This window comes from Episyrphus balteatus, chromosome 2 (genome assembly GCF_945859705.1).
Source record: "Episyrphus balteatus chromosome 2, idEpiBalt1.1, whole genome shotgun sequence".
Lineage (NCBI taxonomy): Eukaryota > Metazoa > Arthropoda > Insecta > Diptera > Syrphidae > Episyrphus > Episyrphus balteatus.
In genome coordinates this window covers 35,698,340-35,724,509 of record NC_079135.1, presented here as the reverse complement: position 1 = coordinate 35,724,509, position 26,170 = coordinate 35,698,340, and the positions used below count along the sequence as shown (strand labels likewise).

The 26,170-nt window shown below is 30.8% G+C and overlaps 3 protein-coding genes across 3 annotated transcripts in view; 2 read left to right on the top strand and 1 right to left on the bottom strand.

Moving 5' to 3' along the window:
• The window catches only part of LOC129911254 (tumor susceptibility gene 101 protein), a 326,606-nt gene that overhangs the window by 53,708 nt on the left and 246,728 nt on the right, over positions 1-26,170 (top strand). The window lies entirely within an intron of this gene.
• LOC129911256 (uncharacterized) lies at positions 12,672-13,550 on the top strand. The gene is made up of 2 exons (XM_055988987.1): positions 12,672-12,730; positions 12,802-13,550. The coding sequence occupies exons 1-2, from the start codon at positions 12,728-12,730 to the stop codon at positions 13,513-13,515; spliced, it is 717 nt and encodes a 238-aa protein (XP_055844962.1). The 5' UTR covers positions 12,672-12,727; the 3' UTR covers positions 13,516-13,550.
• LOC129911252 (proteoglycan 4) lies at positions 17,104-25,806 on the bottom strand. The gene is made up of 2 exons (XM_055988980.1): positions 25,684-25,806; positions 17,104-18,603 (listed from the first exon to the last, which is right to left on the bottom strand). The coding sequence occupies exons 1-2, from the start codon at positions 25,684-25,686 to the stop codon at positions 17,194-17,196; spliced, it is 1,413 nt and encodes a 470-aa protein (XP_055844955.1). The 5' UTR covers positions 25,687-25,806; the 3' UTR covers positions 17,104-17,193.

Here is a 26,170-nt window from a genome sequence, read left to right as displayed (position 1 = left end):
ACATGCTTTATGTTCATCAAATGTCTCTGACAAATTATATATAGCTCTCTAAAGAAACGGAATCGTCTCTATCGTCATATAAGTTTCTGGTTAGTTATTGAACTCTGCGTAGTTCACACGTTGGTCATCGGCATCGCTTCTTTGCTGCTTCATCAACCTGTTAAGATCTATTGCATTTTTTATTTGTATTTTTTTGTTTTCTGTCTATAAGATTATAATAAGCGGATCTCTTTGGTTATTTGGAAACACCCATTTAGTTTGTAGTGTTATTAATTTTAGATTTTTAAAATTTTTTTAAGTAATTCTACCTTGAACCTATGTCGGGACCCTAATAAATTCTGTGTATTTTTTTGTTAAATTAAAGTAGAAGTCTGTAATTTTAAAAATAACCTGTGTTTAGATCATAAATTTTAGATGAAATTAACAAAAAGTATAAGTAAAAATAAAAATAAAATATAATCAATTGAGTAAATATCCGTAAACAATGAATTCATAGTTATTTTAAACAAATAGCGCTTTGGAACCCCATACAAACTAAAACTACTTTAACTGATGAGATGAGCATTGATTCTTGACTAAGGTTTAATACACTCATTTGTCCAGGATGCAAGGTTAAAGTTACCAAAAATCGCTATGATATCCGGTTGGTTAAAAGTTTTAGTGGTCTCTACACTCTACATGCTTCAAGAGTTATAATACAGTTAATTGCAGCATTTTAGAAATAATATCGGTTAGCGATTTTTAGTTAGTTGGGATCAAGTTCTTTATTCTTTACCTTCGGTGAATAAAAAATTATTAAATCTATGGACGAATTAGCTGATTTAACAGATGTAACTCAAGAACAACGTACTAACTCGTCAAATAAATGAACGAATTAGCGAATACTGACAAATCCTTCAACGAATCATGGCTCTCAGAAGAGGGAAATGATGAACCAATATATTGAATGCATTTAGTCAACAAAAATATGACAAAAGGATAACTGGAAGACATGTACCTAAATGAAGTAGTCCTGAAACCATACTCTCTATTTCAGGATTTAAAATCGACATTCTAAAATCATAACAAGTATAAAAAGATCAAAATACGCCAAAGTTTTTCCACCAAAATGCAATTTTATTTTATTATTATGGCTTTATACGATAATATCTATTCAGATATCAACACTATGCGAACTTTGTATTAACCATAGCAACCCACTCTCCCCTTTCCCAGCTCTGCTTTGGACAAGCAATTTTAGAAGAAAAAAAAAAAAAAAAAATAGGTACTTTAAGAAAGGTTTCGTAAAAAGAATACGACTTTATACAGATTTTTCACGTGTCGGTTTTTTCGACACAACATGCCTCACGTGAAAAGATTTTATTCTCGACCTTAAAAGATTGGTATTCTTTACTGGAAAAATTAAAGAATACGTAAAAAAAAATATTTTAAAAGTGACCGTATTTTGGTTAAAAGTCTATCTAGCATCATGAAAATCAGCACATTATAAAGAAATACTTGAACATTTTCTCTGCAACTGCCCATAGCCCTATCCCAAGGTATCAAGCTTTTGGTGCTCCATTCTTAGATGACATTACCCTACTAACAATTTTGCTTCTATAATGCTTTACAGAAGCAAAAATTGCATCTTTTAAGCTTTATAGAACCAAAATTGTTTGTCGGGTAGTGATCTCTCTGATAAAAAATTAAATACCCAATAATTTTCCTAAACAAAACTTAATGGCTCTAACAGAACCTTTGGTGCTGAATAGGAACGAAAATCTAAGACAACAGCACGTCAGGCCACCCAGACGACTGCTGAGTAAAACACTTGCATATCGGGTCTTACGCTGAAAGAACTGCCTTCATATCATAAAACGTTGAATAGGTAACTCAGTACTTAGCTTAGTAAAATTTTACACAGTAAGCAAGAACAAATGATTGCTAAGGATAAACAAAAGTTTTTTATTTGTTGGTTTACAGAGAAAATTTTTTTCTTAACATATACATTTTTTACCCTTCAACAATAAAGGATTATAAAAAATAAATAAAAGTAATTGTTTTTTGTTATTTAGAGCATAAAATGTTTACTCAGTAAAATACTGAGTACCAATAAAACACGGCTAATGAGACAGTAGCTTACTGTCAATTAAACGGATGCTGCCTTGGACAATTGGTACAATTCAGCATCCCTACATGTCAAAAAGCTATTCAAGTTATAGGTCCAATAACTTAGGTAAATCAATTTTTAAGACTTAAGGGTTAAAATGAGTGATACAGCCTAAGTACATAGGTATCCTTATTAAAAAAAACTCAAGATCCTTTTTTCCAGGTATATATTGTGAACTTATTTCAATTTAAAATTTTTTAACGAAGATACTTCCATTTGAAAGTCGAAAAAAAATTTTCGTTTAGTCCTTTATTTTCTCCTAAGTTTATATTTTAATATTTAAAACTGTATTTGTTCATAGATTTAAACGCATCAACAATGAATAAATAAATTGTCCGTTTAAGCTGAGTCAAGAAATGTACTGAACGCAAACTGCTAAATAAAAGTTATGGATTCAAGCAATTAACGCTTATTTCTTAAATGTTGGAAGTATGTATGGATATAAAAAGTTAGGAAAGTTCTGTTGTCAAGAATTAAACATTTTAAAGATTCGGTTTTCTAATAGCAAAACCCCCCCTCCCCCTTCCCCTCACAAACGCTATAAATCTACTTGGTAACTTATTTCTTAATTTGAATTTAAGATTAAGAAAACTTTCAAGGATTTCTTAAATCTACTCCACTTTCGTTCTTATATCCGCCTAATTAAGTGGACCAGAATATAGTAAACCAAGTCTGGTATTTTATAGGATCGACATAATAAAAAAAAGCAAGAGTCTATAAAAATAAATGACCCTAATTATACAAAACAAAATTTTTTTTATAAAAAAATCAATTTTTTAAGCCTACTAATGAGTACTATGACGCAAAAAAGAATACTATGATGAAACTGGATGTTATATAATGTAAAGTAGGTGTCGTAGAAACAAACAAATCTAAAAACAGTAGTTTTATGAGGCTTAAGTTAAGAACAAAAACGGGCTTCATTCTATAATTATAACTGCAAATATTTACTTAGTTTAAAAAATATAGCGGATTCTCATACCAACATTCTTTTCATAATTTTAACCCTATTGACTTGAATTGAATATATGTTTTTAATAGCTTATAGCTCACAGGTCAAATCTACTCCATTAAAAAATTCCAAATTGCCACCTGTTGGCATTAATTAAAAAAATATATAAAAATTAACATAATATTTAAAATATTATTCAAGAGGACAGTTATTGGTTTTGAGAAAAAAAAGTACAATATAATAGCAATCGAACAATTCAAACAAAGAAATAAGTTCACGTTTGTTGTCGTCATTAAACGAATGCATATTCCAAAATAAAAACAATGTAAATTACGGTTTAAGTTTTTCGTTAACGGGAAAATTAAAATTAACCACATTTTAAGGACCTTTAACTATAAGAACAAGTACGTGCGACCAAGTCGAAGATTTTATTTACATATCAAACATAATTTCTCTGTAAAATATTTTACTGTCTTGATTTCATAAATAATACAATTCCATTGGAATAAAATTCTAACATCAAGTTTTGGCAGTCAAACAAACATAAAATACATAGTAAGGTCGTACGATCTTGTTCGTAGGGTAGTAAAATCATTGAAAGTAATAAAAATATTTACGACAACAAGGAATAAGTTTGTGAAAAATATCAACAACAACAAAATGCTACACAATATTAAGCCTACAAACTTCATACATACATGTGTATGTTAGGGTGATCGTTATTTAAAAAAAAAATTGGAATTTCTATGCTCCTAAGGGCTTATATGGTTATAAATAAATTTAACAAAAATATTCCCCAAGTTTCAAGTCTCTTATGCGAATAACATTGGGTTTCGGACCTTGTCCGATCAATTTTAAAGTCCACCCAAACTATTTGTTTTAAAAATTTGAAACTTTTCAAACTTAAACCTTATAGTTGTAGCTATCATCAGATTTTTAACTATTATAATTTCGGAGATATAGCTTGGGAAATAAAACCATTTTTTCGTACCTTTTCGAAAAGTCGCTTTTTACACGTTTAATGTCAAAAAATTCAAAAATAAACACTTTTATTCACAAGGAAGAGTAATGAGTATATTTAATATACGAGTAATAAATAATTTATATTTGATTCAAAGTTATCTATATGTATATTTAATTATAGACCGAGAGCCGGCAGCATATTTTGGCAGTTTTGATATAACCGAAATTCGAGTGTGCACATATCTAGATATGCACCACAGTATGTCAACGGGAAAAGTCTGGCAGTGATCTTTTTCAGCTTTCCCTTGCCAGACGCATCTAAAGTGAAGCAAAAAATCAACTTTTGGCGTTTTGGTATAACCGAATAAATGATACACCAAAAAATCATAAAAAATCCCCTGATTTCGAAACTGTGGGTACCGCAAGTTTCTTTTTCAGCTTTCCCCCCGCCAGACCGCTTTAAAGCATTTTTAAATGCATTTTTCTAATAAAAAACCTTATTATTTATTTTCTGTTAGGTATAACCGTATGATGGTCACAAATTAATATTCTATGTCCATTCCAGGTCTAGAAAGTATAATTTTTAGCCAGCTATTTTCAGCCTTCCCTCTGCCAAACGCATCCAAAGTGCAGTCAAAAATCCGTTTTGCTAGGCATTAACCGAATAAATGATACACCGAAAAATTATAAAAAATCCCCTGATTTCAAAAATGCGGGTACCAGAAGTTTTTTTTTTTCAGCTTTTTCTAATAAACCTAATAAATAACCTAATAGCTTATTTTCTGTTGGGTATAACCGTATGATGGTATCTAACAAATTAAAATTCTATGTCTATTCCTGGTTTAGAAAATATAAGTTTAAGCCAAATATTTTTCAGCCTTCCCTCTGCCAGACGCCCTTAAAAGTTTCCCAAACAGGTTTTTCCATACAAAAAACACCTAGTTTCTGTTTTTTTCTTATAAAATTGAAATAATATTTTTTTGTTTAGAGTAACCATACCTATGATGGCCAAATATTAACTTTCTCTGCCTTTTCCTGATGATTTAGAAAATGTAAGTTTAAGCCAGTTTTGTTTCAGCATACCCTCTGCCAGACGCCCTAAAAGGTATCTCAATAGTACGGGAAAGTTAGATTTTGCTATATGAGGGTCTGAGAAAAAATCCGAAATGCATCTTGTAAATCGTGGCAAAAAAAAAAACAAAAAGATTGAATCAAATAAATTATTAGAAAAAATAAAAAATTTAGTAAAAAATTATAATATTCAAAAACGGAATAGCTGAATAGCTTATTAAGTTGATGTTCCATTTGCAATACAAAAAGCGCAGTTTAATTTTTTTGATAATTTTATTTATACTTTGATTCAATGCTTAATTAAAAAGTTATGAATTGTGACATTCAAATCTCTTCAAAAGGCCTTTGTATTTAATTTTAAATAAATTTACTGCATGATTCTCAAAAAAAGGCGGGAAATTATTTTGAAAATAAAAAACAAATAAAAATCAAAACTGATGTATTTATTTTTTTATTTCAATTTACTAAACATCAATATTATGGAAAAGAACATGTTTGATGCCTTTAGTATTTAAGTTATACAATAAATTCTTTATTATTTTAATTAATGAAGGGAATTCCAAAACGAACGCAAACGCTTAAATATTTATTCGTTTTTTTTTTTTTGTATTCAAGAAAAACAAGTTTAGGTGCAAATCAATCCACTTTGCTTAAGATAGATACATATTTATGTGTGTTTTTTTAGTTTTGTATCTGAACTCATCTTATTAGTTATATTTGTTTTTTTTTTTTGATATTCTTGTGTTATTGATGATGTTTTATTTTTTAACAAAACTAAAATTAATCTATAAACACGAGGCTGCTAACATATTTAATAGAGTTTCTAACAAAGCTTTGAATTGTTAAAATTTTGCGGTTGAAAATGAAAAATCTAAATACATTTTTAAATACGCCCACGATGCATTAAATTTGTACGCAAAGAAAGGCGTGCAATTAATAAGGGTTCTAGTCATTAGAGAGTTTTAAAACTAGTTCGTTTAATTTATGTATTGATTTTGGAGATGAAATCTTTTTTGATCGTTATACTTTTATACATAGCTAAAACTAAATCGAATACAAGAATATTATAATTTGGTTTCTTTAACCTATCAAGTTTTTGTATTAATTGGTTTTGTTAATAAGAATACGGTGACAGTAGCGAGGTGCGGTATTAGCGGTATATAAAGGAAGAAACACAATTATTTAGCAGTCAGATTCATTTTGGGTGGACGTTGTTGGTTGTATAGAACAAATAAAAATACAATCTCAACTCATAAAACATAAAACATAAAAAAAAAAATGACTGAAAACTTCTGCTAAGGTTTGTTTCTAGTTAGTATTTATTTTGTAACAGTGACGAGTGAACGTGGTCGGGTGGTAACAGTAATGTCGCTGGAGGAACTCCTGGCTAACTCTTACTGAGCAATATTGTTCTTTAATATAATTGGTTGCCGGGAGGAACTCCTAGCGTGCCTTTTAGGTAGGTATAAAAAAACTTCAGCTGTTATCTAATTCAAAAAAATATTTCTTTCGAAATAACAACTCAGACACAGTATTTAAGGCCCATTTGCTGAAACGAATCTTAAATATTTAAGTAAAACATAAGGACCTAAGTTTCACATACCGGTTCGGGCGAACCTAAGTTTAACATAACTTAGGGGGAAGAAATAGTAGAACTTAAAAATTTATGTTCCACCTAAGCATTTTTAATTGAGGAACAAAATGAAATAAAAAAAAAGCAGATGGAATAGTACACCTGCTACACCTGGGTTGACTAGCTTGTGCTTTACCACTGTTCCATCTCACTTATAAAAATTGATGTGACAAATTGTAACTTAAGCATAGGACGATTTTTAGAAAATTAATGAATATATTTTTCACCATTAATTCAATGTAGAACGTATTAAAAATTACTATGCGTTTTTTCTCTGGGTGTATTCAACACTTTGTTTTTATTTTAAAAATTTAAATTTTGACACACAAACACATTCAGATAAAATATCCTTCACATGAATAAATTTTTATTTTTTTAATTTAACACACATTTTATACCAATATCACTTTTTAAACGTTTTATGAAATACAAAAAACAAACTTTGAGATAGGAAAAACAAAATTGTTGAAATATTACATCCAAATTGCTCAAAAACAATTTAAATTAATTGACATTTTTGTATTGATTTGACATTTGAATTTGAAATTCTCAGCGATTTCTATAATGGGCACGTTCAGGAAATATTAGGGACTAGACATTTAGGCAACGTCATTTTCTGAACGGAAATTTGAGCGAATTGACTAAATAAGTTTGGATGTGATGCTATTGTCAAATTTTGAAATTTATTTAAGAATAGGTAAGACACCAAATTTCACTTAATTATAATGAATAAATAAAATTAATTATAACCGATAATGCACTTTTTAGTTGTTTTTCACACAAATAAATTTAATTTTGCTAAATTAATTCTTTAATTAAAAACAATCTGCTGATGTCATGTTGACAAAAAAAAACTTTTCTAAATGTTTAGGGAAAATTTTCTAGCCTAACTTTCCAGTCAGCTTTCCAACAAAATTACCTAAATTGGAAGGATTTTTTTTGACAGCTGACCAATCAGAGGCCGAGAAATTACCTAAATATTTAGTCCGTAACGTTTACTAAACCTGCCCAATGAAAGTATATTTTTGCTAGGTTCTACATAAATATTTTTTAGAGACGTAGAATAAACTAAGTAGAACATAAGAACAATGTTCGAAATATAGCTAGGATTTAAATTTATGATCCGTATGAGCAAATAGGCCTAAGAATCAAAGTAATCTCTTTATTTAAACTTAAAAAAATTGTTTTCTGTTGTTGTAGGATAGGATACATAGATTTTTTTACATTTATTTATTATGATTTTTAGTTTAAACAAAATGTGAATTTAAAGAATAGAAAATTTAAATGTATTGAAATTTGAAATTAAAGGATACAAAATTTAAATTTTAAAATTGAAAATTAAAAAAAAAAAAAAACTAGTTTGAAATAAGAAGCAAAGTAAAATAAAATTAGGTATATGAAATTATTAAAGTGTTGTGAAATAAAATGCACGACTGGGTCGCACGTACTTGCTCTTGTAGTTCAAAGCATCTTTATCTTAAATATCTATTGGAAATTTAAGATTTTGTGAAGAAAAAAAAAATAAAAACAAAAAAAAAAATCGAAAGTTAAAAAAATTCAATTTTTTAAAATTTTTTTGAAAAACTTTTTTTTTAAATTTTTTTTTACATTTTACACTTCAATACCTATGATGTCTGTAAATTTTGAAAAAATTGACTTCTGCTTTGATGAAATATATGGACTTAAAAAACATGTCAATTTTTGAAAAACGGCAACGCCATATTTCCGCTCTTGGCATTTTTTGAGAAAAACTAAAAACGCAGTTTTGTTGGAATCAATAAGAGTACTGCGCACACCAAATTTAAACGAAATCGTTAGAGCCGTTTTCGAGAAATTTGAAATACCTCGAAAACGTTATATGGGAGATATGCGTTAAATTGGAGATATTAAAAAAATAAAAAAAACGGACCTAGGGAATTACGTACAAATCATCTGTACCAAGTTTCAAGCAAATCCATCCACCCGTTTAGGCCCTAGCTCGATGTACAGATGGACGCACAGACGCACAGACGCACAGACGCACAGACGCACACACGCACAGACCGACGGACGGCATGACGAAAACCACTTTTTTGATCTTCTCCATCATCGTAATGTTGGTTTTGATTAAAACCTCGATTTTTTTTTTCTACACGAAACCAATACTTGCCCTATAGAGCAAGTAAAAATAAGTTATTAAATAATGTTGATATGTTACAACTTATTTGTTGATAACAGCTTTGTAGAGCAGGATTCCCTCTGTAAATGCCAAAACTCTCGGAAAACGCTATTTTCTTATAAAGTTTATAAAGAAGTCGGTCGCAACTCGCAAGGCTATGGAAAACAGGTGGTATTCCTCATTTTTACTTGCTCTATAGGGCAAGTATTGGTTTCGTGTAGAAAAAAAAATCGAGGTTTTAATCAAAACCAACATTACGATGATGGAGAAGATCAAAAAAGTGGTTTTCGTCATGCCGTCCGTCGGTCTGTGCGTCTGTGCGTCCATCTGTACATGGAGCTAGGGCCTAAACGGATGGATGGATTTGCTTGAAACTTGGTACAGATGATTTTTACGTAATTCCCTAGGACCGTTTTTTTAATTTTTTTAATATCTCCAATTTAACGCATATCTCCCATATAACGTTTTCGAGGTATTTCAAATTTCTCGAAAACGGCTCTAACGATTTCGTTTAAATTTGGTGTGCGCAGTACTCTTATTGATTCTAACAAAACTGCAGTTTTAGTTTTTCTCAAAAAATGCCGAGAGCGGAAATATGGCGTTGCCGTTTTTCAAAAATTGACATGTTTTTTAAGTTCATATATTTCATCAAAGCATAAGTCAATTTTTTCAAAATTTACAGACATCATAGGTATTGAAGTGTAAAATGTAAAAAAAAATTTAAAAAAAAAGTTTTTCAAAAAATATTTAAGAAAATGAATTTTTTTAACTTTCGATTTTTTTTTTTTGTTTTTATTTTTTTTTCTCCACAAAATCTTAAATTTCCAATAGATATTTAAGATAAAGATGCTTTGAACTACAAGAGCAAGTACGTGCGACCCAGTCGTGCATTTTATTTTTTTCTCTTTGACGCAGCCTTATTGAGATGGCACATTTATAGAAATTTTTTTGCATGTCCCTTTACTCCAGTCAAAGCGTCGGAAAAAAGGGCCTCACCTTGCGATGAGAGGCACTGTCAGTTTTTATTTCATGGATCGATGGGGGTATATTTAAAAGGCTTAAACCCAATTTCTCACCACCTGATCATGCTTTTTAGCGGAGTTATTCACAAAAATGCATTTTCTTAGCCAATACTCGCACCGTTTGCAAAATAATAAGGCAAGAGTTTGCTAAACAAAAAAACGACTTTGACTTAATATTACTTATTTTTTATTTGTTTCAACAAAAAGATTGTGCACTTAATTGATAGAAAATGTTGTAACGAACAATTCATTGCTTTATTTTTTGCCGTAGGACATTCTGAAGTCGAGTTATTCCCAAAAAACGATATTTTTGGGTGTTTTCGCACCGGTTTTGCATGCGTTCATTTATCAATAGCTCGGTCATCTTTGGTGATAAAGAGCTGATTTTTTCTGTAAAATGCAGGACATGAACAGGGCTACAAAATAGGTTGGAAAAATGTCAATCATGATATAAGCTTTTTTCGAAATAATGACAAAAATGTGTTTTTTAACAACAAGAATTTGACTTTAAATGGTTGCCATTTTATATTTACTCACTCAAATACAATGAAATTATATACAACGATAGAAAATATTATAAGGAAGAGAATGTATGTTTATTTTTTGGTCTACGATAATCTGGAGCAAAGATATTAGCTTAGAAGTAAAATATCCCAAAAAATGCATTTTTGTGAATAACTCCGCTAAAAAGAATGATCAGGTGGTGAGAAATTGGGTTTAAGCCTTTTAAATATACCCCCATCGATCCATGAAATAAAAACAGACAGTGCCTCTCATCGCAAGGTCAAATGACGCTTTGACTGGAGTACTTATATTTGTTTTACTTATACCTGGGGGAAAAGGTGCCAAACTTGCCACCTTGGCTTTTCGGTTTTCATAATTCACAAACTTTTATAGAAAAAATATCCTTATTGAGATGGCATTAGAAATGCTGTATATTGAAGAAAAAAAAAACTGGTACAGGAGAGTTTGATCAAAAAATCTTGAGCTTTTAAAAAAATATGCATTATACATTGCAATTGCAATAAAAGGCTAAGGAATCATCATCGTCCCAATCGCCATTGAATTTATGATAAACCGTAAAGCATTCTGATATACAGTAGGCATGGTGACATCAACCCATCGCGCAAGGGTAGGGTGGATGAAGAGGCAGATAAAATCTTTCACATTCTGTGAAACCTTACGGTTTCAAGAACAGGTACAGAAGATATAAAGTTTCAGGTGAAAAGTGGAACTTATTTCCACAGAAACAAAGTTTGGATATTTTGGTTCTAATGTTTGTATATTTTAGTCATACTAAAAGTTTAATAGTGCAAATACACCAATTAAAATTTATTAATCTGAGTTTAAGTCCAGTAATCGTTTCCATTTCTTAGAAGTGTTACTGACTTTTGGTAGAGTTGTTTATGGGTAGATATGTCTTATGGCCCAATGAACATGATAAGTTTTGAATTCGAACACGACACTTACAAAAATTGCAAAAAGTGTTAAAAAAAATCCCGATTTTTTCAAAATACATTCAAATAATCTCAACGCAGCAAGTATTCTCTTTGTAATAATTTTCTTAACCCTAATTTACGGATTGGCGTTCGTACCAATTTAGCGTATGTTTAAATGACTGTAACCTGTTTTCCAAGGCATTCTTTCGACCTGAAATGAAAAGCTAGGTAAGATAGTTTTTTTGATTTTGTTTTTTGAAAAAAAGTTACAAGACTTAGGACCGGTTTGTTCACACTCGATTATCTTTTAATCAACGATTTTCGTTGGAGTAATCCGTGATTAAAAGATAATCGAGTGTGAACAAACTGGGGCTTAAAATGGTAACCAAATAAATTAACTAAACACTTATTTTATTATGATTCAAAATAAGTTCTGCAATCGTTTCGTGTTTACAAATTTCCGACAAATAACGACCACAAACACTTTCAGTAAATAGGAAAGTGTCTTAAAAATGCGCTTTATAAAAACTAATGACATTTTACGTTAAAAACACTGATTCACTGCGAGATCGTAAAACCATTCTTTATACCGAATTTGTCTTTTTGGTAGAGGTCCATCGCAGTTGAAACAAAACAATCTGTACCCTTTTTGGAAACCTTAAAATTTGAAAATTTTTAAATTTATAAGTAAGCAGTAGGCACATTTGTAACGCTTATAAATAAATAAAAAAAAAAAACCGACAACCAGTTTTAATAGAATCAAAACATTCATAGATTTATACATTTACATTGATCTCTTACACCCTTCAACTGAATAGGTATTAGAAGTTGAGAAGCATGTTTTGGTCACTATGTGAAGGGTTGGATTAAAGAAGATTATAATAATTATAAATAACATCCCACTCTTCTTTTTAATGTTCACGAAGCTAGCCACTTAAGTAAAATCGGAAATAAGATTAAAATTAACATATCTATGCGGCCGAAAGCTTGTATAGATTAGATACAATATTAAGTCCATGATTATAAGATTCCTTAAATCAATTTAAATGGTTAGTGTTTCCCATTAAATGATGATAGCCCAAGGCACACCCTTATACGTTACGTAATTTAAAGCCTACGGACATTATTGAACTAAAGATTCTCATGTTAAGTTTTTTATTCAAATTTGTCTTAAAAAAAAAACAAGTTTAAACATCTAATTTGTTCTTTTTATTTTGATGTAAATTGATGATACAAGAACATTCTTAATGGTTTTAAGGATTGTATAAATACAAGTCACTTAACTTAGCATATTTTTAGTTCTGGTTCTTCTTTGGTCAAGAAAAGAAACAACCACCAAAATGGTAGGTTATATTACATTTTATTATATTTATTTATAAATTAAGTTATTAATATGACGTAATTTTCATTTCAGAAATTCTGTATCGTATTTTTGGCAATTGCGGTTTCAGCTGTTGCTGCCCAAATATCCAATGAATATCTTCCACCTGTGGAAAATGCATTGTCTCCCAGCAATGAGTACTTACCTCCAGTTGAAGATGAGCCAGCTCACATTTTAGCCGATGATGGTTACCGTTACAAGACCGTCCGCAGGTTGAAATACCGTCACCGTCGTGATGTTAACGAGTTGCCCTCCAACGAGTACCTTCCTCCAGTTCAACAATCGTTTGCTCCATCCCAGGAGTACTTGCCTCCAGTAAGTGCATCTTTCGAACCAGAAACTGTTCTTGCCGATGATGGTTACCGTTACAAGACTGTTCGTCGTTTGAAATACCGTCACCGTCGTGATGTCAACGAATTGCCATCCAACGAGTACCTTCCTCCAGTTCAACAATCGTTTGCTCCATCCCAGGAGTACTTGCCTCCAGTAAGTGCATCTTTCGAACCAGAAACCGTTCTTGCCGATGATGGTTACCGTTACAAGACCGTCCGTCGTTTAAAATATCGTCACCGTCGTGATGTCAACGAATTGCCATCCAACGAGTACCTTCCTCCAGTTCAACAATCGTTTGCTCCATCCCAGGAGTACTTGCCTCCAGTAAGTGCATCTTTCGAACCAGAAACTGTTCTTGCCGATGATGGTTACCGTTACAAAACTGTAAGAAGACTTAAGTACAGACGTCATTAAGTGTTTACACATTTTTTTCTAAATTTATTTACCTATAGCAGTTTTAGTTATCTTTCAAGGAAAGAAAACAAATAAATTATACAAAAAATTGTTCGAAATGCTTTTTTTTTAAATTTAAAATCTAAGGACCATCAAAAGATAAATATATGAAATTTCGTTATTCTTTAATTGAATCGTTTATTTCAGAAACGACATAAGTCCATGAGCATAAACTTTTCAGGAGCAACAAAAAACTGTTTTTTACTTAAAATTCCACAACACTTCAAATTTAGGGTATGCCGAGTTATAATCTAGCCTAAGATGCATTTAGACACCTTTAAAATATAAACTTTTTCTTAGGTCTTTGCGGGTTTTTAAGCCTTTAAAGTCGGTGGACTTATGTCGTTTCTGAAATAAACGAAATTTTTGTGGTAAAACTTTTGTTTTTATTTAGCTATAGTTTTTGAACCCTACTTTCGATTTTAATAAATTAAATAGCAGTAGATCTATTCGTAAAGAGTAAATCTTTACATTTTTATAGATGTATAACTTAAAGGCTTGCGTGTCATGGTGTTTGCCAAAAAAATTTAAAACTGGTAAAATGTCATATTATTCAAGAGTTAAAAATGCTGCCACCACCAGAAATCTGGCTATAACTTTTGAACCCTGAGTACAATTTTAATGAATTTAATAGATAAAGATAGAGTAATTCTTTACCTTTTTATAGATATATAAAAAAAGGGGGTGCGTGTCAAGATTGCTGCCAAAATAATTTAAATCTGGTAAAAAGTCATGTATTTAACAGTCAAAAATTTTGTCACCGGGTGAAAATTTTCCATATATTTTGAACCCTTTTCTTTCAGTTTTCGTATTTTGGGTGGTCTGACATACTTAATTTTTTTTCAGAAGATGAACAACTATACATAAATAAGATATTTCCAAAAAAAAATTTTTGGAAAAAGTGGACTTATGCTGTTTCTGAAATAAACGATTCAATTCTCTTTGGGATTTTGACAAAAAAAAAAATTGAAAAAGAAGCTTTTAAAAAGATTTATGCTTCTGATATTAAGAAAATTATGTATTTTATAGCACTTTATCTTCCACTTTTCTAGTGAATTATGTATTTTTCTATAACAGTTTTCAATCATTTCTTATGAACATTTTTCAAGAACTTTCAAGTGTGCAGAGGCTTGGTAAACAACAACACGCTGAATTATATAAAACAAGAACTCTGAACGCAGCCTGTTGATATAATCTTAACTGTTGCGTTAAATCGTTAATTGTTCAAAATAAAGTCCAGATTGTAACGCCATCTATGAAATCTGTTTCAAAATTTAATAATTTACTGAAAGAAAACAACAGTCCACCCAAAAACTCGATCGAAATAGAAAAACCAAAAAATCGTAGATCCCAAATTTCTAGAAAGGATTTGAATTCCAAATATTTTTCTTTTGAGAACAAATGAATCGAAAAAATAAAAGTTCAATATTTGATGCAAAAATTAAGAAAAAATCATTGGTTATATTCTAAGAATCAGAATTATCAAACAATTTACTATTTTTGTATAAAATTTGTGCAATCCTATAACTTTAAAACATAAAGCTAATGAATTTTTCGGGTTCGTATTATGAACAGATTCTTCATAGTAAGTTTCAAATCTGAAGTGACACTCATCTCAAACAATTAATGTCCTTTCATCATTTTGGTGGCTTAGTTGTGTTTCTCAAAGAAATATTGAAATCCTAAAAATTAAAAAAAAAAAAAATGTTGTGCCCCTTGTTTACTATAATTTCAAACGATTTTGTACCGACCACTTCAGTATAACTGCTTGAAATTCTTTCAAATGCTATAAAATTAAAGTCTAACTTAAGGCTTTTTTGTAACAAAAACTATTTCACTAACTAAAAATAGGCTATACTTTTATAGAACTTCTTTTGAAAAAGTCACTTATAAAACAAAACTTCAGTTAAAATTCAAATTTAATTCAAATGTGAAATATTAAAGCAAAAGTAGTTAAATCGTCAAAAATCGCAATTTTATTTCGGAAACCAAACTCAGGATAACTTTATTCTGACTATTCAATTTGTTGCTTTGAATTTCGTTTAATATGTAATTCATATGCCGAAATTATTAATTTTTTTTTTTAAATAGTGATGCCAATTTATCATAATATTATTTTTGGTGATATCAATTAATTTTCAAAAACGTAAGATTTCATCTTTCGACTTTTTTGCATTCGAGATTTTACTCAAAACATTATTAATTTCATTATTTTTATTGTCTTACAACTCGAAAATACAATTTTGTAACGATCCAGCTGTTGTTTTTCTAATGACTAATGTATGAGAAAAACAGCATTTCTTTGTACGCATGAAATCAAAATTTTAATTCAAATTCTTTATTTGTCTAAAACTCGAGATATATGTATTTGAAAATTTTGAAAGAACATTATCATGGCAAAAATAATATATTTACATGAAACCAATATAATATTCATTTACCTGGTTTTATAACGAATTAAATTTAAAAACAAAAAAATAAACGCTTTTCAGAAAGCATTAATATCGTTTAAACAAAAGAGCTGAGCAGCGAACTTTTTTTTTTGTTTTGTGGGTTTGTTAATTCTAAAAGAAAAATATTTTTACTTTTGTACTCCTGCTAGAAATGCCGAATGTAGTAAAGGCTTTAGTAAAATGAAATAAAAAAAACAACAAGTTCTTAAATGAACAAGTTTTTAGTTCCAAGAAAAGTACGAGACACAATTTTTTTTATTGAGGCGTTAAAAATATTCCCCGTTTTTTTAAAAATAGTGTTTTATTAAAAAAAAGGGAAAATAAAAATTTTCAGAGCTGGTAAATCAAAAATTCAAAATAATTTTCCGTTTTTGAAAAATTGATTGTATACAAAAAGAATTCTTAATTTTGTAAAAAAAAAACAAAATTTTTTTTTTAATTTTAAGCTAATCAAAATGGAAAAAAGTACAAGAAAAATTTCAAGTTTTCAAATAATTTTTAGTTTTTGAAGTAAAATGTTGTTTTTTTTAAATTACTATGAAATTATCCTTTTGAACGCTTTCGACTTCCAAATGACTTGATTTTTGATATAGGTACCTTTAATTTCATTCCTAAAAAATTTCAATTCCCCTCTAGGAAATCATCAAAAACACTAACACCAATGTTAAAAATTGTTATTTAATCGAAGTACTTGTATTCTCCAAATTAATTTTTAAATAGTCAATTTTAACCGTAAAAATAGTTACTTTGAATCAATAAACGACTGTATAAAATAGTAATTTCGATTTTAATTATTTTTCTCCGAATGTGAGAATTTGTTTAAAGTTATTCCCAATTTTATGTGCCGAGACTCTTGAAATCATAAAACGTCATTAATGTAAATATTCTCACTATCAATAAATCTTTCAAGTTTGCCCATCAAACGAAAGGACTGTTGAACTGTTCATGTTCATATACAGCTTTAAAAAACAATACAAAGTTTAAAAATTCAGTTCTAAAACCTTACCTATGAAAGCTTAACAAAAATACTTTCTTTGAATAAAATGCAATGTACACCGTTATAATCTTAATCAATACTTTTTATTAGCTCTTAAAATCTAAATTATGTACTGTAAAATTCGTAGAAATACATTAATTTAAATAAAACAAAAAAATTATTTACTAGGAGGGAGGTGTGTTTTTATTTTCAAAACCTAAATGGTACCGAAGGTCTTGGATATTTATAACCTGATGAAGGTTCTTCAACTATTTCATTTACTCGCACTGGCTCAAATGGAATTTGAGGTTTTGGATAACTATAACCAACTTGTGCGGGTGGGGAAGTGGTTCTTGGAGCTGGTCTTGGTGTTGTTGTTGTTGGTGCTGGAATCTCGAAAGGAATTGAAGGCTTTGGGTATTTATATCCAGATTCAGGTGCTGAGTACTTGACTGGAGCAACTGTTGTTGTTGGCCTAGGAGTAGTTGTTGGCCTAAGAGTAGTTGTTGTTGGTCGAGTAGTTGTTGTTGGTCGAGTAGTTGTTGTTGGTCGAGCAGTTGTGGTTGTAGTTGTTATTGGTTTATAAGTTGTAGAAGGAATTTCAAAACTGATCGAAGGTTTTGGGTAATCATAACCTTGCTTACGAACTGGAACAGGTGCGATCGTTGTTGTTGGGATTGAATTAACATTGAAAGGCACTGCTGGCTTTGGATAATCGTATCCGTGTTCAGCTACAGAGTACTGAACGGGAGCAGCTGTCGTTGTTGTAGTTGTTCTTACAGTTGTAGTTGTCGTTGTCGTTGGTTTTGGTGTTGAAATGGGAAGAACTAGTGGTTTGGATGGTTTTGGGTAATCATATCCACTGGTCGGTACTGGATTGATACGAGGACTAACCGTTGTTGTTGTTGGGGCTGCCGTGGAGGGAACGATAAATGGTTTACTTGGTTTTGGATAATCGTAGCCAGACTGGGCTTTTGGCAAAACAACAGGTTTAGGTGCTGCAGGTGAAGGTTTTGGTGGCAAGTAATTTTTCTCTACAGGAGCAACGGTTGGCGGTAAGTAATTCTTTTCTACACGAACAACTGGTTTGGGTGTTGGTGGCAAGTAGTTCTTTTCAACAGGAACGATTGGTTTTTTCGTTGGTGGCAAGTAATTTTTCTCAAGTGGAACGATAGGTTTGCTGGTGGGCGGCAAGTAATTTTTCTCAAGTGGAACGATAGGTTTGCTGGTGGGCGGCAAGTAATTTTTCTCGATAGGTTTGCTTGTTGGTGGTAAATAATTCTTTTCGACAGGAGATACAACAACCAGTTGTTGCTTTGGTTTTGGATAATCGTATCCAATTTTATTTGGAACAATTTGTTCTTTCTTGGGTTCGATTCGCTTAACGGGGACTTCAAATGGAATACTAGGCTTTGGATAATCATAACCTTGATGTTTCGTAGGAAGTACTAATTGTTCTTTTGGCTTTGGATAATCATAACCTTTTTGTACGGTTGCAACTGTTGGAGCTGCATAGGTTAGAGGATTACTTGGTTTTGGATAGTTGTATCCATCATCAAAATATTGTCCTGCTGATAAATTAACTAATCCGCAGATGATGACTAGTAATGCTATGCGTGTCTGAAATATAAATATAAATTTAAAAAAAATTATTAAAGTTGAATACAAAAACTGTTTTAATTTTAAGGAATAAAAAGCACTTCTTATTGTAAAATCAAATAAATTTTATAGACCGAGAGCCGGGAGCAGATTTCTTGCGTGAGAGGTAACCGATTCATATGAATGTCAGAGGTAGCGTGGGTAATGGTGATGACGAATACCTTAGTCTGCCTGCATTTATTTGGGCCGTTGTCGAGAAAAAGCGCATCAAAAGTACCATTTTTCTGAAAATCGATTTAGTGAGGGTAACCACTTAAAATTTATTGATAACCAACGCCACATACTCACTGATAACAAATATACCAATAGCAGACATTTTAAGTGCGGCCAAAGCCCCGGCAGACTGTCCCGAAAATGCGTTTTTTTTGGCGTTTTTAGACTTTGGGGTAACCACCTAAAATTAATCGCATCCTATAGCGGTGGACTCCCTGATAACAAAAATACCCATGGCAGACATTTTGAGTGTGGCCAAACCCCCGGCAGACGGTTTTGAAAATGCAGTTTTTCTGAAAATTGATTTATTTAGGGTAACCACTTGAAATTAGTCGCATCCTGTAGCGGTGGACTCCCTGATAACAAAAACACCCATGGCAGACATTTTGAGTGTGGCCAAACCCCCGGCAGACGGTTTTGAAAATGCAGTTTTTCTGAAAATTGATTTATTTAGGGTAACCACTTGAAATTAGTCGCATCCTGTAGCGGTGGACTCCCTGATAACAAAAACACCCATGGCAGACATTTTGAGTGTGGCCAAACCCCCGGCAGACGGTTTTGAAAATGCAGTTTTTCTGAAAATTGATTTATTTAGGGTAACCACTTGAAATTAGTCGCATCCTGTAGCGGTGGACTCCCTGATAACAAAAACACCCATGGCAGACATTTTGAGTGTGGCCAAACCCCCGGCAGACGGTTTTGAAAATGCAGTTTTTCTGAAAATTGATTTATTTAGGGTAACCACTTGAAATTAGTCGCATCCTGTAGCGGTGGACTCCCTGATAACAAAAATACCCATGGCAGACATTTTGAGTGTGGCCAAACCCTCGGCAGACGGTTTTGAAAATGCAGTTTTTCTGAAAATTTATTTATTTTACTTTTTCACATAACTCGCGTATTATTGGACCTAGCAGAAAAAATTTTATAGCAATCTTAAAGATAATTGAATTTCCTACAGAATATGTTAAATAAGTTTTTTCGATTAAACCTTCGGTTTAAGAGTTAGGGTGGTTTTTTTGAAGCAAGTCAAAGGGTGATTTTCTTATTTTCGTCATATCTCTTTTATTTGAGCTTTTTTAAAAATTAATTTGAAGTAAAAGTTGTAGATCTTTTTATTACCTTCATTTATTACATTAACGGTTTTTCGATTTGACAGACCGTTTTCGATCTGTAGGAAAAAAACTTCAAAAAGTTTGCAATTTTTTATATAGGAAAAAGGTTCTACATAGTACAGGGTAATTTGCAATAGATGTAACAAAAAACCTAGGCGTGAAGGTTGCACTCAGGCAAGAAAAAAATTAGTTTTAGGCGGGGAGGGGCAAAAAGATTGCAATTTTTTATATAGGAAAAAGCTATATAAAAAATTACAAACTTTTTGAAGTTTTTTTCCTACAGATCGAAAACGGTCTGTCAAATCGAAAAACCGTTAATGTAATAAATGAAGGTAATAAAAAGATCTACAACTTTTACTTCAAATTAATTTTTAAAAAAGCTCAAATAAAAGAGATATGACGAAAATAAGAAAATCACCCTTTGACTTGCTTCAAAAAAACCACCCTAACTCTTAAACCGAAGGTTTAATCGAAAAAACTTATTTAGCATATTCTGTAGGAAATTCAATTATCTTTAAGATTGCTATAAAATTTTTTCTGCTAGGTCCAATAATACGCGAGTTATGTGAAAAAGTAAAATAAATAAATTTTCAGAAAAACTGCATTTTCAAAACCGTCTGCCGAGGGTTTGGCCACACTCAAAATGTCTGCCATGGGTATTTTTGTTATCAGGGAGTCCACCGCTACAGGATGCGACTAATTTCAAGTGGTTACCTTAAATAAATCAATTTTCAGAAAAACTGCATTTTCAAAACCGTCTGCCGGGGGTTTGGCCACACTCAAAATGTCTGCCATGGGTGTTTTTGTTATCAGGGAGTCCACCGCTACAGGATGCGACTAATTTCAAGTGGTTACCCTAAATAAATCAATTTTCAGAAAAACTGCATTTTCAAAACCGTCTGCCGAGGGTTTGGCCACACTCAAAATGTCTGCCATGGGTATTTTTGTTATCAGGGAGTCCACCGCTACAGGATGCGACTAATTTCAAGTGGTTACCCTAAATAAATCAATTTTCAGAAAAACTGCATTTTCAAAACCGTCTGCCGGGGGTTTGGCCACACTCAAAATGTCTGCCATGGGTGTTTTTGTTATCAGGGAGTCCACCGCTACAGGATGCGACTAATTTCAAGTGGTTACCTTAAATAAATCAATTTTCAGAAAAACTGCATTTTCAAAACCGTCTGCCGGGGGTTTGGCCACACTCAAAATGTCTGCCATGGGTATTTTTGTTATCAGGGAGTCCACCGCTATAGGATGCGATTAATTTTAGGTGGTTACCCCAAAGTCTAAAAACGCAAAAAAAAACGCATTTTCGGGACAGTCTGCCGGGGCTTTGGCCGCACTTAAAATGTCTGCCATTGGTATATTTGTTATCAGTGAGTATGTGGCGTTGGTTATCAATAAATTTTAAGTGGTTACCCTCACTAAATCGATTTTCAGAAAAATGGTACTTTTGATGCGCTTTTTCTCGACAACGGCCCAAATAAATGCAGGCAGACTAAGGTATTCGTCATCACCATTACCCACGCTACCTCTGACATTCATATGAATCGGTTACCTCTCACGCAAGAAATCTGCTCCTGGCTCTTAGACTATTATTAATGTTCTTTTCCTGAAAAAAAAATCCTTGATAGCTTTTTCGATTCTTTTTTTTTTAATTTTATTTCTGTTCTGCTTTGTTTTTTTTTACTTCCTTTTGTTTAATAAAACCACAGAAGTTTACGTATAAAAAGATAATTTGATTGCTGTTTGTGCAAGAAATTAGCATTTATTTAACTTCCAATTTAGATGATAAGAATAAGATATTTCTAGTTTGCTAAAGATTTTTTTGTCAAAATAAATAATAATTAAGAACGCCATATGGTCCTTTCTCTAAAAGAATTTTAGATTGTCTTTCCGGTTTGCTTATAAATATATTCAAAAAAAAAGATTTTTTAAATTGATATTACATATCGTCGGCTTAGAGAGCAAACCTGATAACCGAGTGATTTCAAAAATTGATTTTAACCACAAAAAGCTTTCAAATCTTTATTCTTTTTACATTTATTAGAAGGGAGTCTATAAGTCTTTTTTTTTTTTAATTTATTCAAAAATTTTGATATATTTTATTTCTTAATATCTCTTTTGATAGTTAACTTTTTTCAAAAGATTTTTTTCAGCCTGCTTTAGAATCCTGTGGTATTTCTCCTAATATATTCGTTGGGGTTTTCTGAATATAAATTTTGTAAAAGGAGGCTGATGAGAATAACAAAAATTTTAATTTTTTTAATCCAATGCAAGACGAAATAATTTCCAAAAAAATTCACAACTATGTTAAATTAGTTTGAGAAGTCAACGCACATTTTTCACAAATACTTTTATTAACGCAGAACGTTATTCTTGAATACTAATTAACAACTTTTATATACATATAGCAAGATTAAACCTTGATTTTTATAACACTATGTAGAAACTGATTATAAAACGGTTAGTATAAAATTCATTGCACCTAATTCTAATAAATAATTTTTACAGAGCGAAACAAACACTATGAACTTTAAGTTGCTTAAAAGATGAATAGGTAACAGCAAGAAATGAGTGTTGTCATATTTGCATTTTATAATTTTCATCTTAATCTGCATAACATCGTTCAGAAAAATAATTGAATCACAGTGATAATCTATACAATTTTTGTTGTTTTCAAATACATATAATGCTAAAGTCTTAGCCTAACTATGCTCTGGCACGCTAACTTCTAGTTTCCAGTGTTTGCTGATTTGACATTGAAAATGTATTCATCCTACTATGCAGTGCAATTCATTCTTTATCCGCATAACAAAAATATTCAATATTACAAAATCTATGCACCGAAATAAATCGGTAATTTCCTTTAATTCAATGTTTTTTTTTAACTTCAAAGCGCTTGATTGAAAAATATATAGTAGCTTGCAAAATCCGATTTAATTGATTTTAAATCTTAAGTATAATTTACTTGACGTTGACACATAATTATTACTTATTAGGCACCAATAACAAATTAATTTTGTTTACAAACAAGTACACAAGTGCGAAACCAGATTTGGTTTTTTGGTATTTTTGTAGACAACTTTGATGTTGTAATAAGACTATAGCTAGGCTAGACAAACATTATAGTCTTACAAGAAGAAAAAATCTAATAAAAAAGAATTAAATTATAAACTTCTTGTTTTGTATCTAATCTGTAATACACTTTGTAACAGCTAAGAGTTTTTGTGTGTCACATATTAGCTGGCTTGGGTTTTATTAGTATCTGTGTTCGTAGCTTAATAAGATTCAACACAATAAACAAACACAAAAAATTGCTAAGGATAAACTTATTATTTTGTAAAACGGTCCCGTTTTTACAACTTATAAAATCATCAAAAAAGGTTATCACCATCAAGCTAAAAAATATTCGTTTTCTGTCTCTTCAACAATAAAAGTTGCTGTTTGTTGTTGTTTACAGTATGTAAAATGTGTTTTAATTAATATATTATTTCTGATGATAAGAAATTAATTAAAAACTATTCAAAAACTTTTCATATTTTTTTTTTAACAAAATGGAAAAGCGAAAAAAAAATAATTTAAAACTTTGTTTTGGTTCATGAAATACTCGATAAAAGGAAAAGTAGAATTTTTTTAAACGCCTGGAAAATCTTCTTTTTAGTCATTTTTGATTTTTGAAATTTATCATAATAAGCTATCCCAAATTTGAACAGGTACATAAAAAAATCAATTAGTGTCCTATATTAAAAATGCAAGCTGACTGTAGTACGTACTTTTTTTTAAGGATAGTCGTTTTAATCCAAATGAATATTTTTGTGATTTCTTGCATTTTAGATAAAGTTTTGTTGTGAAAAATGTAACGATAAAAAATTTTAATATTTTTCAAAAATTTTTTAGTTCTAAAATATAGACGTTTTAAGTTTTTTCAACTTTGAACCAACATTGCCCATATTTTTGACGTTCCGTTTTTTACTCAGTGCTATAATCCTTAAGACTATTTATGGAACTAACGGACTTTGTAACTTCAATATTTGAAAAAATAGAGAACTGAAAATAAAATGATCCACTATAACTTTGAGGACACCCTGAGGCAGATTAATTTTTTTTATCCTCGAAAAAGGAATCGTTTAAATTGCAGAATTTTTACTATTGCAAGTTCTTGCATTCAACGTTCAAGTTGTTCAGATTTTTGAACACTTAATTTAACAATTTTTGAAATGTTCAATTTACGAGGTCAGTTTGAAAACTTCTGGTTTGAAAAAAAAAACTGTTTAGGTAATGATTTTCCAAAACAACTTTTTTCATCCTTGCTTAAAAATGTATATTTTTTTCATTAAAATCCTTCTATCTAGTTGTTTTTGAGAAGATAAAACTTTAAAAAATTGGTATATGAGAGGTTCCTATAGGAACAAAAATAAATGATTTCTTATACAAAATTGATTCCAAAAAAAACAAGTTTGATGTCAATCGGTCAATCCGTTTAGAATTTGTAGCACCCACTTATTTCGCATTTTCTATCATCTTAAAGTCATATTTGATTGCTAGTTTAAAAGGATATCTGACAAAAAGAAAATATCAATTCTTCGTTCAACTCTTCACCGAAATTTTTATTGAATTACAAATGAGACGGAAGATGGTTAAATCGTTTGTCATTTCCTATTAAGGTGCATATAACCAAAGTTTTTTTTATTCATAGAAAAATTGTCTTAAGCTGTGAAAGGGCAAATTTTATTGCCCTTTTACGTCTAATCCAACTGTCGAAAATTGAAATTCTGAAATTAAACTGTTGCTATAATTTTATTTTTCCACACATCAACTGCTAAAATTTATCACTTTAAAGTTCCACAGATCGATAACCGACCTTCATCTTCAATTTCGCAACTAATCTTAATTAAAACTGTAGCAAGTAGGTACACTTCCATATACGATGTCCTTCAAATTGTTAATTTTTTTTTTGTTTTAAAATTTTGTCATCAAACATTGAAATTTCCATAATAAATTCTCTTAATTTTTTTTTTTTAAATAAATTTAATCGCACAATTATGTAACCTTCAAATAAATCGATTCATCACAACAACTTCTATATCAAGAACTAATAAATCAAAATATTCTATTTAGTTTACACTTTTGGTTTCAGTTTTTTTTTGAATAATCGATCTTCCAAAGTCACTAAACATGCTTTTATTTAGCCTTATTTAGAAGTCATAATTAATTATTTCGCAATTCAATATACACCACTCTGTGACTATTTTGCACTTTTAAATTAGAATTGCCAATTCGCACTTAGAATTTAATTAAAAACAAAAACACTCCCATCGCAACATGGGTTCTTTTTGATGATTCTCGATTGTATAAAGTCTCGAGATGCAACTCTTATTTTTAAATTGCGTGTGCGTTTGTTTTTTGTTTTTTTTTTTAACTCAATTTGAAGGACGTCACGAAGCGTGAAAACACCTGTGGATTATTTCGTTCTGATTGATGGACTTATCCGCTACTAAAATCACTAAATATCTTTGCTGGATGGTACAACAACCTAACACACAACATCTTAGGGGTTCAATGTATCTTTGGGGCTTAACACAAATTTTAATTTTCACTTTGCAGAACGTTTGATTTTCAAATTTGTATTTATTCTGCCATATGGCGCCAAAAAAGTGTTAAATAATTCCCTCAAATTGCACTTAACGGATACCCAAGTGTCCCGCGAACTCACCATGATCGTTGATAAATATCCAATTGATCTTGGTTTAAAAAAAAAATGTATCCAATATAATTTCCGACAAAACTAAATAACTGTTTGCTTAAGCTCTCATAGAAACCGCTCCCGATGCCAAGCAAATCAACGCACCAAATAACAACAAAATCGGCATCGAGTGCTGTATTTATAAGAGAACTCTTGAAAAGTGTATCAAGATTCAAGACTCTATAATATAACTCTGCGATGGGGTTAACGCTTTTTTTTTTATACTTCTACTCCAAATTTAGTGAATGTTCTTTGGAATATAATTGTTATGTGTGATATTTTAGAAGCTGGTTTTAATATGACGCCAAACAAAAAATGATAGAGAACATACACGGGAAAGATTTAAGCACATATGCTAAACCTTTGCCTAAAATATGCACGACAAAAGTCGTTCACTTAAATATTTATAAAGTAAAACCATTATCGGCTCGATTGTGTGTTTTTGCGAATCGGTATA